This window comes from Medicago sativa, chromosome 8, assembly GCF_051527215.1.
Source record: "Medicago sativa cultivar Bolivia chromosome 8, Bolivia_mono, whole genome shotgun sequence".
NCBI classification, from domain to species: domain Eukaryota; kingdom Viridiplantae; phylum Streptophyta; class Magnoliopsida; order Fabales; family Fabaceae; genus Medicago; species Medicago sativa.
This window is the reverse complement of record NC_140756.1, coordinates 91,375,467-91,391,085: the sequence shown is the minus strand read 5'-3', so window position 1 is coordinate 91,391,085 and position 15,619 is coordinate 91,375,467. Positions and strand designations below refer to the sequence as shown.

Below are 15,619 nucleotides of genomic sequence, written 5' to 3'. Positions count from 1 at the left end.
AAAAATTGTTACTGCTAAAAATATAAAAATTTACATTATACACAAGATAAGTCGTCACTAATAAGAATTTTAAAATAATTATTATACACGGCATGAGTCATCACTATACACGAGAGATTTAAAATAATTATTGGTAAAAACCTTAAAGCAAATATTCATTACCCCATATTGATTTATGAACTGAAATTAATTATCTAACATAGAAATATTTATGACAAATAAACGAAAAATTATTACATAGAAGACAAGTTGTTCTTGATAAAGATTTAAAAATAAAAAATAGACGTGGACAAGTTATCGTTTATACAAGTTTTAGAAGTAATGTAAATGTACGGGATAAGTTGTCGTTGACTAAACAAACTTTGATACACGAAACCTCATGTTATTTATAAAAAATTGGTATTGCTAAAACTTTCATGCTATTTAGCCATCCCCTGACTTAAATTCTATAATGATATTGAACCCTCATGAACTAAATACTTAATGACAAGATTATACTGCATAAATTCGTCCCCGACCAACCAGCACCCGTGCGGATGCACGGGTATCTTACTAGTGAAGTGTGAAAAATGAATCGAATGGGAAAAAGTGGGAGTGGGGCAAGAAGGGGAATATACACAGAGATCTTATTACAATGTTGAGCTTTTTCAAAAAAATTATTCGCAATTAGTGATGGGACAACACATTCTCAGAAAAAATATCAGACCTACCCCTCTTTCAACTCTCTCTCTTTGAACTTTCTTTAATTTCCACAATGCTTGCAGCCTCCTACGTAAGACAAAGATATCAACATGCAACTAAAGATCGGTGCTATAACTAGCTGCATGCATGTATGAACCAACCAATTGATATCTTTGTCTTAAGTTTAGACACTTTGCTATTTCCATGTTACAATTAAACTATATTGCGTGTAGCACTAGTAGTGTAGGGGCTGAATCCAATTTAGGGTTTTGATTTATTGCTAAAAAAACTGGTTGGTTTTCGATAACGGAAGGAATCAATTCAGTTTTCTACTCACGAGCTGGCTAAGAAGTGACCTATTGATTGATGGTACAACAAAACTTTGCAATTGATATTGCCTTTTTAATTTCCTTTTTAGTTGTAGAATAGGGATAGTACTATGAGGATGAATCTATATCTGTAACTGTAAATGACGATGCTATATGGCTATTGGCTATATATGCTAACACTTTGCCATTTTCGCAAGGGAACTTCTCCTATTTGCTCATCAATATTGGACTTCTAGTTCTTGAAAAAAATATTGAAACCGTTTTGTCGTATAGCGTCAATTTCATCTTAAGTTTAAGGGTATATACTCTTAATTTATAGTAGTAGATACAACAGCAACTAATTTTTATTTGAGTTTCAATGTCAAACTTTTTTTTTTGGTACAATTCAATGTCAAACTTTTATTTATCTACTATTTGAATTTACTTTAGGTGTCACTGGTTGAAGAGAAATAAAGAAGAAATAGTACGGTGAGGAGTACTCTAATATAGTGTGTGTTTGGTTGTGAAAGAACGAATTGATTCCAGTTAAAAGTGAATTGAGAGTAAATTAATTTATGTGTGGATGCATTGATTCTTATCAATATTTCCTTTTGATTACCATTTATTATATTTTATGCTAGTTGTTTATCCCCCAAGTACAAGCTCTCCAAAAAAGAACAATTACAAAGTTATGTTACAAATTGGCTTATATCAAATTTTAAGACACACCTCAACATTTCTTTTCCCTCAAAATTCTTGAAAAGGAAATCACTATAATCAATATTAATTTTTCATTTACCTTTTTTTAAATGTCTCTGGGCCTCAATAAAAGTTGACCTTTTCCTGATCCAGCCCCTTTGCCAAAGGAAAACATGAAAAGAAAAATAAAATAAAAAAGAAAAGAAAGAAGAATTAATGGATGAAAATTAGGTGATTGGATGAAAACTGAAGAATGAAGAAAATGTCTGTACCGTACGTATGTTTGAGATTCAACTTTTGAACCTTGTGATAGAAGAATTGATTGCATTGCAGTTGCAAGCAGAGGCAGGTCCCATACTGTGTTTTAACTCTGTTTCCTTTTCCTGGAAATTCGAGTCCTAAGTCCCCATGCTTCCTTTATACTATACTACTCTATTCAAATGCAGACGTGTAAGCAAGAGTGTTTAAAATTGAACCAATCTAAATTGACATCACAAAAAATCGTATTTGATTTGAATGTATTTGAATTTTTTTTTACTCAATCACATGGTTTTGTTCAATTTATGGTTTTTATTTTAACAATCGAACAAAACCAAACTAAATTGCAACATAATAAAAACATTAATTAAATGTATGTCACCTAGTTCAATATTCAAAAACTCAATGAAAACTTTTATGATATGACATAATTTTTTTCTTTTGTTAAGTTTCTTATTTGTTTTTTATTTCAAAAATGTATATAGAGAATGATAAAATTTTGATCTTATGTATTTCTTACAAAATATGATTAATTTTTGTCTACATTTTTAATTTAATCTACTAGTCGAGATACCCGTGCTATAGCACGGGCAGCGCGGCTTCGCCGCGCTGTATGGCCGCGGCTCCGCCGCGTGTCGCGTCTCGACTGTGCTTGATATAGTATTTGTTTTTGTCCATAGTGAAAATATGTAAAATATTTAAAACATAATAATGTATATATTGATCGGTAGTAATGAAAAATTGTAAAATAATTAAATTTTAATATGAACAAATATATATTAAATTTTAGTATTGACGATATTTAAAAAACTAATAAATAAAAAAAATCATAGTTTTTATTTTACTAATATGTTTTAATGTGAAAAATACTAATAAGCATCCCGTGAAAAATCATAACTAATGTATTATATAATACTGTTATAGTAAAATATATTTCATAAATAAGCATATTGTAACATATTCTCGTAAAAAAAAATACAGTGGAATGTGTCATTGTTAATATATAGTCAATACACTCATATATATTTTATCGATATATATATATAGTTCTCATTAGATTTTATAAATAAGAATATACTAATATATTCCCGTAAAACAAACATATTGTCATATATATTTTTATTAATATATAGTCAATACATCAACATATACTTTATTAATATATTAATAAAACTTAGGCAGTTCCTTCAAAAAAATTAAAAATACTAATTACAACTGATAACTCGTTATAGTTACTAAAATGGGTCCCGTGTTACAATTGTACACTCGAACGGGTTTTTTATTGATACATTTTAAAAAATGGAAAAAATTGAAGTATGATTAATCATACTATATTAGAATTTATTTGTTTGTTTTAGTATTGACGATATTAAAAAAAATGAAAATACATTTCACAATAAACATGTACGAACATATTCCCGTATAAAAACATATAATGAGATATATTTTTATTAATATATAGTTCATACACTCACGTATATTTATCAATATATACTTCTCATTAGATTTTAGAAATAAAAATATAATAATATATTCCCGTAAAACAAACATATACTCACATATATAGTTTTATTAATATATAGTTCATAAACCCACATATATTTTTTTAATATATTAATAAAACTTAGGCAGTCACGATGTTTAAATAGAGATATTAAAAAAATACTAATTAAAACTGATCACTCGTTGTAGCTGTTAAAATGAGTCTCGTATTACAATTGTACACTCTATTTGAATTTATAAATAAATATATACTAACATATTCCCGTAAAGAAATATAGTGAGATATATTTTTGTTAATATATAGTGCATATACTCATTTTTATTCTATCAATATATAGTTCCTATTAAATTTCAGAAATAAGAATATATTAATATATTCCCATTCGTTGTAGTTACTAAAATGAGTTTAAAAAAACAACAATTTTTTTGAGAGAATTTAAAAAAACAACATAAAAAATTGAAGTACGATTAATCGTACTTTTATGGTAGCGTGCAATTAAAACTGATCATTGACTTGCATGAACAACATTTTCAACAAATGGCAGCGTGAAACACAACAAATATAAATAAATATTTAAGCTGATAGTACATCTACCAATTTTTCTTATCTACTATTTCTATCTTGTGAAATCACCATCCACTATAAAATATCAAGTTTTTATCATCATCACATTCAAAACAATTTATTATATCTTCAGAAAAGGAATTTTTTTTAGAGCAAAACAGAAAAGGAAGTTTTTTTTTTTAGAGAACAGAAAAGGAAGTTAGTGATTACATTGTTCAAGTTTCTAATTTCTCTCTTTAACCTGCCTTTTCTCTTTCTATCTCCACACAACAACTCTCCTTTCTCTCTCCCTTGTTCTCACGTTTTTCTTTCCCACAGAAACCACCATCATGCCATCTTCTCTCTTTATTTTCTACAAACTCCAACAACCCTTTAGCAAAACAAAAGCCACTATTCAAAATTTGCTTCTCACGTGCCCACTTCCAAGGATTGGGAATAGTTGCTTTTTTCATGTAAAATATCTGAAATAACCCTCTCTAATTTTATATTTTTGGTTTTATAATTACATAAAATTACAATTATCGATTATAATTAAATTAAAATAAAGAAAAACTGAAAAATATTTAAAAAATTTATTAAAATAATTTATTGGGATCCATTTCACTAAAAAGAAGATTAAAACTTCACTTAGTTTGCTAATAGAAAGATATAATAAGAAGAAGATAGTGAAAAACTTGGTATTTTTTTCTGTGTCCAAATGAAATGAATCAAGTCTCTATTTGTAGAGAAAAAAAAATCATGAATTTTGATATAATTTTTTTTTTAAAATTATTTTTCGACAAAATAATTGATTTACAATTATTAAAAAAAATTAAAAACCAACCAACCAATCGAAACCCAACACGCGTCCATGCTGTCCAGCTTTTTTGCTTTCTCTCTCCGGCCTCTGCTCCCCACTTGCGTTGTCGGCGATTGTGATACACTTGCCATTTTTGCTCGAATCACAACGCGACACGTGGCACTTCTTCCTTTCAAAGGGCAATGAAATTCCAAAAGTACCCTTAATTAGTAGTAAAAAGCAACTGTGAAAATTAATAGAGTTAGGGACAGTTAAATAATTTTGCTAGTATTTTGTTTTGTTATATTGAGAGTAGATGTAGTTGAAAACATTGTTGGATGATAATGAAATTGTACTATAGGATGAAATTTAAAACATTGGTCAAAATATGTTGTGATTTAGTTTTTAAACTTGATTTTAACGTTGGATACAAAAAAAAAATATAAAACCGCACCAACTGATTCAATCCAAACCGCATTGGTTTGACTCGTATTGTATTTTAAAAACTAACTGAACTAAATCAAACTGCATATTTTTTTATCTTAAAGTTCGAATGACTTTTAGTCTTAAAATCGAACTAAACTGTACCATAAGTACTCTAAAAATACATGTTAAAAAACTTAATAAAAAAAATACATGTTTGAAAAGTTGTACATTAAACTTCTTAAAAATTAAAATATTATATTTTTTAATGAAAAGTTGTTATTTTTAAATTTTTAATAACATGTATTTTTAAGAGTTAACATGACTCGTACTAAGATATGCATGCTTTTGTGTTTACGTAAGTAAGGAGGTAAAAGATCATTCAAAAGGACAGAACAGAACAGAACAGTAGAGAAAAAAAGGCAGATAAAATTGTTAAGTCACATTGCTTGTCACTACTCCTGCTTCTGTACTTTATCCCTTTCTGCACTCAAATCAGTCGCCATTTCTCTGATTTTCAATCAAACATGACTTCTCCCTGCCCCAAACATAAACACAGACTGTTTTTGTTTTTAACATACTTAAATCAATTAATACTGTATTATTTTTTATCCAATAATTAACCACTTCTTTTTTATTCCAAACTACACTGAAACAGCAACATTTTTGGAATGTCAGGAGTCCCTCTATTTTCTGTTAGAGGAATGATATTTTGACAACTATTTTTTGATAACTTTTGGACAACTTTCTCTCTCATACTCACATGATGTTGTTATCCTCTCTCTTCCTTTTTCTCTCTCCATTGTTGTTGACCAATAAGAAATGAGTAAAACAAGGTTGTCACCAAAGTTGTCATCAAATGGAAGTCAAAATATCATTACTCTTTCCGTTATTCCCCATACTCTATTCAGTTTACTAAATAAATTAAAGAATTATAAAAGCAAATACGATAAATAAATTTTTCATTCCTAGAAATATAGTGAATTTTAATTTTAATAATATCCGATGTTTTGGTTCTTACAAAATTTTGTTTGGTTTTTGATCCTTAATTATCAATTGAGGTCATATTAATATCAAGATTATCACTTTTTAATGTTCAAGATGTTCCATGTTTCTTTTATTATGTTCAACCACTATGTGTTCATTTTTTTTTAACGGATGTGTTCATATCATGTCAAAGAAATGTCAAAATTATACTCATTCTCATCACATTTTTAAACTTTTGTTTTTTTAGATTCATTAAATAATTGATGTATTTAGACTATATTATATTTCAGATACATCAATTATTTAATAAATTAAAAAAATAAAAGTTTTTATAAACTATAATCAGAATTCGCTATATTTGTAAGGATGAAAAACTTAGTTAACACAAAAAAAATATTATTTTAAAATTTGTGTAATCTACTTTTTTTTTTAAAGTTGAAAAAGAATTATTCAATACAAGATTTTCTTTTTTCTTTCTATTTTTACTTAACAAATGCTTCAAGACATGTTAGCATGACGAAATAGAAAACAATATGATTCTAAAGCAAATAAATATAAATAGGGTTAAATATATTTTTGGTCTCTATAAATATATCAACTTTTCGTTTTAATCCCTCTAAAATTTTTCTTCAACTTTTAATCCCTATAAAATTTTCAATCACTACTTTTGGTCCCTATTTTTAAGTAAATTTTTGTATTTTTTAATAAAATTTTGCAGAAATGTGTAGAGTATTGTAAAAATCACTCCAAAAAAAAATTAACAGAACATGAATTAAATATGATTTATTTACCACCAAACATGTAAAATTCATATTTAATTCATGTTTTAGTAAAAAAATTCTAATTTTTTGGGATAGACCTTTATAATATTATAAATTTTTCTGCAAAATTTTATTCAAAAATATGAATTCGACATATGAGTTTACTTTAAAAGAGAAACCAAAAGTGAAGATGGAAAATTTTTTTAGGACTAAAAGTTGAAGGAAAATTTTAGAGGGACGAAAACGAAAAGTTGATATATTTATAGGATCAAAAACATATTTAACCCTAAATAATAACTAAAACAATTACATCCATCTAGCAACTTCACTTGCCTATTTATATCATAGCATTTGCCTAGCCGTAACATCTCAACACATCCTTCATTGTCCAATAGGTTAGAGTTCCACCATACTTGTCATTTCTTAAACTCAATATGCTTCTCAACACATCCTTCATTGTCCAATAGGTTAGAGTTCCACCATACTTGTCATTTCTTAAACTCAATATGCTTTTGGTACCAACTACACAAGCATCTCCTTCAAATGGCATCAAGCATCTCCAACTGTTGTATGAGCTCTGTGTGATAAGATTCATTGGTTTTCACTGTAGCAAATGGAGGTGGAGGTAGGGTTTTGATGGCGATATCCTCACTGAGCTTTATTATAGTTTTTAATTTTTATTTTTTTATTTTATTTTTTTTCTTGACCTTGCAAGGCTTTTTTAGTTTTATTTTCTTAGTAGTATCTTTTAGTTTTATTGTTTTAGAGTAAATTTCTCCTCTCACCTTGTCAACTACTCCCATTCTCTTTATCCTTACCTATTCCTCCTGAGCTTAGTTTCTTCTAGTTATAAGTTGATTTTTGTCTGTAAGCATGGCTGTTGCCTAAGCTTGTATGATGAAGTGTATTTGTACATATTTTCTTTATGAACCTCTTCTCTATTATGTTTCATCTCATGTAATGCTTCTGCATAATCATCCAAGTTCAATTGTTTAATCCAGATCAATTACGTTCCTTATTGTATATTCACATAATAATATAATCTTATGAACAAAGTAAAATAAAAATGTTTAGTAAAAAAAAAAAAAAGAACAAAAAACATGTGGACATGTACATGAAATAAGAAAGACTATAATAATATAAATATGTTGCCAAAACAAAAGAATGCTTGCCCAACAATTGTGATGTTATTCACAAGCTAATAATGTGTCAACATGATATTTTAAAATCATGTATATATAACTTAGAATTTTTTGTATTGCTTTAATATTGTTGTAAAGGTAAAAGGAATGGCATAAAAAGAACCAAAAAGGAATAATTAATTAGCATCCACTTCCTGTAGAAACGGATTGATTGAAGGAACAAAACCAAGATGATTTCCTTCTCTCAGTTTGAGAACTTGATCTTCCAAAACCAGAACCAGAACATCTTGTCAAATGGTTCCTCAAGTTTCTTCTATTAGCACTTGTGCAAGGAACCAATGAAGGAGTAACATCAGCTCCTAAACAAAGACTAGAGTTGAGTCTGAATGAAGAGAATTGACAACTCAAGGAACGAAATCTTCTTGAAGGGGAAGAAAATTTGGATCCACGTGAAGTTATTGGTTTGCAAAATGGTGTTGTCATGTCTGTGGAATCACCAAGAACTTCACTTGAACACGTGCAAAATGTTAAGGACAAGTTTGTTGTTGTCCTTTGCATTACTTTTGGTAGTGGTCTTGTGTCTGGAAGCTTAACAAATGAGACTATACTGTGGCGACATAGAGGACAAGCTATTGAACCTGGGGGACCATGTGTTCTTGTTGAAGTTGAGTTTGTGGAACATAGGTATAAGGCACACTGTGTACAGAATTCATGATCACAACCTGCATTATCAATTTATCATATGCATTAGTCTCACATAAATAGCAGTAATTTGTGTCAATTACTGAAATCTATGAACCAACACTTTTTAAGCCAATAACAATAATTTCTAATGTCATAGGTCTATGAGGTGTCACCTTAACAATATTGGTTTAGTGTTTGAATTGACAAGGTATGACAAAATTGTGCATAGGACAATTGTAACTAAGCTGCACTTAGTTTCAACAAAATCACGTTGTCATGGTGAATTCATCAAACTTAGCGTCAATCCAAACATGCATTGAATTGATGGTTTTTATCTTCAATTTCTACTAGAGTATTTTGGGTTCTAATGTGTGGCATAATTTTGCCAATAAAAATACAAAGAGGTAGATGACAAAATATGGGTGTAAAATTATAAACCAGTAGAGGTTGAAGTCGAAGAGAAAAGACATCAAAATATAAAATGGAAGAGAAAAGGATCACATGGATTTGACACCAAACACGTTCATGGAAAATAAAAACTGAGCAATGTCTGGTGGTGAGAAAGGGATATGACCGTGCAATAACTCCATATAGAAACACTTGCAAAATACGTTTCTCTATGGCTCTATTCCTTTACCATTGATTCAAAGGTTGTCATTACCAACAAAGAAGCATAGTTATGTTTTTTCCATTTGTTTTTGGTGTGTGAACATGTGCTGTCACCATTACTTTCTAATTATTTGCTCTTATTATTTGACAGAATCATACCATTTGTAGAAAACATATCCAAGCCTGACCAATTACTTAATATATGTAAATAAATATATCAGTCAAAATGAAATGACTAGATATTGTAAATAGAACATTTAGATTTTTGAGAATATCTACTTTGAATGTATTTTCTGGTAATGAGACCAAGCTTCCTTGACATTGCAATTGTTGCACATATAAAGTTTAAGCATCTTAAAAGTCCAGATCATTTTTCCATGTAAAACCATCTATATCAGCATTGAGTGTAAATTAAAAGAGTGTTATACCTTCTACAGCGACCATACATTTCCTTTCCAAACAAACTGCACATGGATCTAAGCATATAGGTGTTAATTCACTTGTCCTCCAGCCACATTCTCTGTTAGGAATTGATAACAACATACGCAAGAAGAGGGAAAGATCAATAATAGTAACCTTTGGAATACATAAAATTTGAAGCAGAGTAAATTATGTACTAAGTTCACTCATTACTGTCAACATAAGTGCATTAAAATATTAGAAGTGTGTTCGCTTTCATTTACTTAAAAACTTCATAATCTAATAGGTTGATTTGAACAAATATAGCATTATTTGGTTAAGCTATAAATGAAATGAAAAGATCAAAGCACTTTTCAATGAAGCTGATGACACTGAAATTAGATATGTAATTAATGAACCTTAAATGACTAAACTCATCTAATTAGCAACAAATAGTTTGTTTGCCTTTGCGCTGGGGATCTCTCCAAACCAAAGTATTGGCAAAACCTATATTGAAGATCTCTAACTCAACCAAATATGCACATAATCACATGAACAACAACCAAATAAATATAAATTTGAGTAAATTTTTCCTAGTATCGTAGAATTTTATTCGGAACTCTTTGATAATCATGTTTGTCACCGCATTCAAAGTATAATCAGTTAAATCCACCTGCTGGCTGCTAGTTGACTTGAAATCAGAGCAGAGTCAATAAATTCATGGAAAGAAATGTCCTTGTTAAAATCAAATGATGCTAATTTCTATTAAAACAATTTTTCACATGGTTTTTCCCATAAAGACCAAAGCTGCTGTCAACCAATATCAATCTTGAAAGGTTATTAATTAAATGTTAGGAAGAAATTGGTTGAATTTTGAGAGGATGGCTCTGAAAGACACATACCTAGCAATTTTGACAATGCTCATAAGTGGAAGAGATATATATGGCGAAGGAAGAACTTGTAAATTTTCGGCTGGAGGTTCTTTTAAGGTGTCCTCAAGCCAACTTCTATGCCATGAACGAGCAACCATCAAGGGAGTCCATCTTCAAAACAAAATCAATAGAGTAAACAAAACAATTTGAAATCCATTTAAGATACATAGTGCTTGAGACAATACAAATCTATGTTTGCTTCATGCAAGTACAACAAAGTTCTATACATAAACTTATAAAATTGTACATAGTTCCAATACGATAGATAGTGAATCTCGTAGTAAGTTAAAAACAAGGGGTAAAGGTTATTAAATTTCCTATGATCTAAATAGATCATAATATTTATATGTTTAACATGCCAAGCTGTAAATAAGGTAAGTTTATCACACATCAAACTTAACAAATAATATGTATTTATACATACCCATTTGCATTCTCAGCAGTCAGACTAGCACCCTTGGCAATCAATAGCTGAAGATAATACACAATAAAAAATAAATGTAAATTCAATATGAAGAGCAGCAATATATTTTCAGTTTCAAAATTATATTTTTATCCTAAAATGAAACAGTCTTCTAAAGGAAAATAGAAACACACTTGACAACATTGTGCATTCCCACCACATGCTGCATAATGGAGTGGAGTGCTCCCAGAACCTGTAAATAAAAATAGATAGCAGTTAGTGGAGATCAAACTAGTTAACTTAGGGGTCCGCTTTAAACATGAAGCATTTTCTCTTATGTAGTACAGGGGAAAAAAAATTAGTTCTAATCTCTCTCCTAATTGAATTCTATAAATGTTTACTGAGAGCTATACTGCTAAGATTTAGAAGTAGGTGAAAGAGGGAGAAAAACCCACTCAGACACCAAGGCTGTGCTTAGTAAACATTAGACAAGAGGAAAACAGTGCAATGTGTAGAATGTAGATAATGGAATATGATGGAAAGGTTTTTAGTATTAGTTCATTGTTCTTCCAGCTCATGCTATATGAGGATAAATAAACAGTTTTGGTATAGAATATAGTAAATGTTTAGATTGGGGGGTGAGATTGGCAGAATCACGGAGGGCCACCATGATTTTAACAAACGTACACTTTGAAGCTTCGATAAAATCACCGTGCCAGCGTGATTTGTTCAAACTCAATGCCAATCCAAACATGAGTTGCAGTTGAATTTCTACCACTACAAATTTTATTGTGCCAAGCCATTGTAAAGTAAGTTAGTTATCAAGTTCAACTAAGCACTTCTTAAAATTTCTCTACAAACCAAATGTTGAACAATATTGATGAGAAATGGCCAGGGTGTGTATGTAGGTTTGGTCACAATACCAATTATGCAAGTTTCCAAAAGAAAAATGAAGAAGCACACATGGATATGGAAACAATCGAGAGATAGTAGGAATATAAATGCCGACTTTCCAAAGCAAGTATCTGACATCACTTAATCACATGAACTAGGAGATGATATATAATTACCAATTAAATCAATAGTAGTTCCATCCTCTACGGTAACCTCGGACACAGAAGCTCCCAAGTCCAAGAGCAACTGCACACTTTCAACATGGCCATTCAATGCTGCCATATGCAGCGCAGTGATGCCTCCATCAGAAGTTTTGTTAATTACCTCACAAACACCACTTCGTATGCAACCATTCAAAGACAGAATTAACTTACTGCAACAGTTTATAATGGATGACTACAATAGAACTTCTGAGTGAGAGTACCTTTGATCAAATTCTGAGATTGATGTCTGATCACCTGTCTGTAATATATCCCAAAAGTTAGGGATGCTTGGTATATAGTCTGCAAGGATTAGCCGAATGCACCGAGTATGGCCATTTAAAGCAGCCAAATGGAGGGCAGTACCTCCATTCAGGTAATCTGTTTTGTGAATCTGCAGTCCAATTTAACAAGCAATATTTTATACAACTCATTCTACTAATAATTTATCACATTGTTAATAAAATAGCACAAAATCGGTTTGCAGTAATGATCTTACATTGGCTTTAAAAATAATCAGGGTCTGAACCACCTCCCAATGACCATGTTGGCAAGCTTGCATCAATGCAGTCTGTCGATGATATAAAGTATAAAGTAAGTAAAAGAAGTTTCCCTCTGTAAACGAAAGAAACATGGCGCTGTTCATACCCAAAACAACAAAAGTTTGAAGCATAAAATTAAAATTTACAGTTTTAGACAATCAGCAGAAGATTGTGTGCTAGATCAATGTTTTCAAAGGCAAATCGCGGAGAATAGTGGTTTGTTTGAATTCCGCTACGCTACAGTGCCGGTATAGGCACAATTTGAAAACAATTTGTACTAAATTGCGTATCGCAGAACAATAGCAGTTTGTCCAAACTCCATCAATCTGTTGTGCTATAGCTTCTATTTGACATCACTATGCTAGATTGTGCTACAACTTCGCATTTATGCGACAATAGATATAGTCAACTAAATTAAGGAAAAAAACATTGAAACAAAATAATATTGGATTACCTGACCACGATAATTCCTGAGATTAATATCAACACCAGACTCAAGCAAGAGATACACTATCTACAATGCAAAACACAATAGATTTGTCAAAGACTAATTGCGAAAAACACGATACAAGAAAATGAGGTGCATTGAATTGTAAGTATATACCTCATGGTGGCCATGAGCTGCAGAGTAATGCAAAGGAGAATTACGAACTCCAAAAGTCGAATACCTTGCAAGACGTGGATTATATTCTAACAAGGCCTTCGCCTCTTGAACATCACCATCTCTTGCTGCAGAAACTAGTCTCTCCCCAGATGCAGAACATCCAAAAGAATTCCCAACCAGACTTAGAAATTTCATGTTCCTCAATAATTATTAATCAACACAACAATTAACTATAATCAAGAAACTGGAATCAGGGCCAAGGCTCCTTCACACACAGCCTTATAAAAAATCCCAAATTTCACTCTTTGAAAAAAATTCTCTGACGTGAAATCTTCAAACCTTAATCAATTCAAAATGCTTATATATACAATCATTCACTCATTTAATCAATCCACCAAACCAACAACAACTCAAAAAGGTTTCTCTAACATCAAAAGAAATTGGTTGCAACTGTCAAAACCACCCTCACAGGATTCTTGAGGTTTTCTCCACAAACCTTAAACCAAGGCAACAGTAGAATTCCTGTGTCTCAAACTGCTCATTAAATATTAAAAAACCAATCATTAACATTTTTTAAACAAAAAAAAACGTAAACCAAATAAAAAGACACAATTTTCAAAGCAAGCAAATCTTTGTACCTTAAAGAAGAATCCACAATTCACGAAGCGGATATCGTGTTCCTGACATCAAAATCTTAATATTCCTTTTAAAGAATGAAAAAGCACCCAATTTTCCTATTTCCTAATACAACATTTACAATCATACCAAAAATGAATAAGAAATCAAAAAAAATCCCTTCATAGACAAAGATTTTCTTCCATTTTCTGGTTTGTAGGAGAAGATTGATGAAATGAAATGATATTCAAACCACCACCTTCTCCTCCATTAACTGAAGGGAAGCAAAAAAAATAAAAAATGAAATACAACGAGGATAGAGATTTTGCTAAAAAAGGGAAATTGCTAAAAATAAGGAGATGAATAATTTATATCCGAAAAAGGTGACAGATTGTGTTGGAAAAGAGGAAGGTGAGAGAGAGTTGTGAGGTTGGTTCTTCTTTGATCACAAACAAGCACTACTAGCGGCAAAAACAACAAGAGAGAGAGAGAGAGAGAAGGTTAATATTTTGTTGTTGTTGTGAGCATGATTGGATTGATTGGAATGGATATTATTAAAAGAGAGTCAACATGATGGTAGTTGTATTGTTTCTTTCTGTGTCCCCTCTGTTTACGGAAGAGAAATTCATTCCATATATATATAATCACCGAACACACACCTCGAGGCCTTCAAACTTGCTTACACTAGATGAATGAACCTATATGAACCTAGGCCTAGCTTAGGGGTCAAAATCCTACTAGTACTCAATATAAGAGTAGTACAATCTTCATTTTCATCATGGTTACGCCGGAGTAAATCATCAAATTGGTTCATATCTAAATCATTTTTAGTATATCTTTGTTCTCGTGTTTGGTTGGACGTGGTCGTATGTTAACCAAGAAGTTTAAATGTATAGCTTCTTGAAACAGTGCTGCCTCGAGACACGATAATTGGATATTGGACGCACAACGAAGCAAGTGCTTAACTTAATCTTTGACTTTATTAATATTTTAAAGTAATTTCTATCTTTGTTAAAAGTTTCTCACTTAAGTCATTGTCTTTGTCTTTATGTTTTTGTCACATGATTAAGGATTTAATTGGAAATTTTTTGACAAAGACAATGACTAGTTTGTATTAACAGAGTCGGATACTAATTTGAGAGTGGCTTACAAGGACAAAGACCAATTTAACAGTTTACTCGCCGATTTTGTTAGGGGGTTAACGATTATCGTTTAAAAACTCACACACAAATGCAAATGAAAGATCTCGGATTTAAATTTGGATAATCGTATAAAATGTTAAACTAAACAATTTTGTATTATTTTGTATTGGACGTTAGGCTAAGTCTTTTTCTCTTTTTTAAGTTAAACTACTACATTGAAATTGACACCCAGAAAAATCAAACACGAAGTCTTAGAATTGAGCCAAGTCTTGTTCACTCAGAAAATTGAATATTTAATGTAAATGTACTGATTTGTTAGACATCTTAGGGTCCGTTGATGGTCAGGATAGGATAGAGATGTGATAAGATATAAAGCTGGGTAGAGATAGAATATCATATAGACATAATAAGCATTAATCGTGTGTTGACGTCCACGTGGTAACAAACGTGATGTCATTGTAATTAAATGAAAAAATTACTTTCATAATTA

At 30.6% G+C, this 15,619-nt stretch overlaps 1 protein-coding gene across 1 annotated transcript; it reads right to left on the bottom strand.

Moving 5' to 3' along the window:
• Positions 1-8,078: 8,078 nt before the first annotated feature.
• On the bottom strand, positions 8,079-14,515 carry LOC146903229 (E3 ubiquitin-protein ligase XBAT32). Its single transcript, XM_085737349.1, has 11 exons — positions 14,011-14,515; positions 13,373-13,906; positions 13,223-13,282; positions 12,726-12,797; positions 12,451-12,620; positions 12,203-12,363; positions 11,327-11,385; positions 11,154-11,200; positions 10,700-10,840; positions 9,827-9,918; positions 8,079-8,827 (listed from the first exon to the last, which is right to left on the bottom strand). The coding sequence occupies exons 2-11, from the start codon at positions 13,565-13,567 to the stop codon at positions 8,286-8,288; spliced, it is 1,539 nt and encodes a 512-aa protein (XP_085593475.1). The 5' UTR covers positions 13,568-13,906; positions 14,011-14,515; the 3' UTR covers positions 8,079-8,285.
• Positions 14,516-15,619: the final 1,104 nt, after the last annotated feature.

What these genes read in the sequence shown, in the direction of transcription:
- LOC146903229 (XM_085737349.1), bottom strand. Translation starts at nt 13,567, where the DNA reads ATGAAATTTCTAAGTCTGGTTGGGAATTCTTTTGGATGTTCTGCATCT. An exon ending in AACTACTATTGATTTAATTG is followed by an intron (nt 11,386 to 12,202) that starts GTAATTATATAT and finishes TTTTATTTACAG; the next exon opens with GTTCTGGGAGCACTCCACTC. An exon ending in ATGTATGGTCGCTGTAGAAG is followed by an intron (nt 8,828 to 9,826) that starts GTATAACACTCT and finishes TTGATAATGCAG; the next exon opens with GTTGTGATCATGAATTCTGT.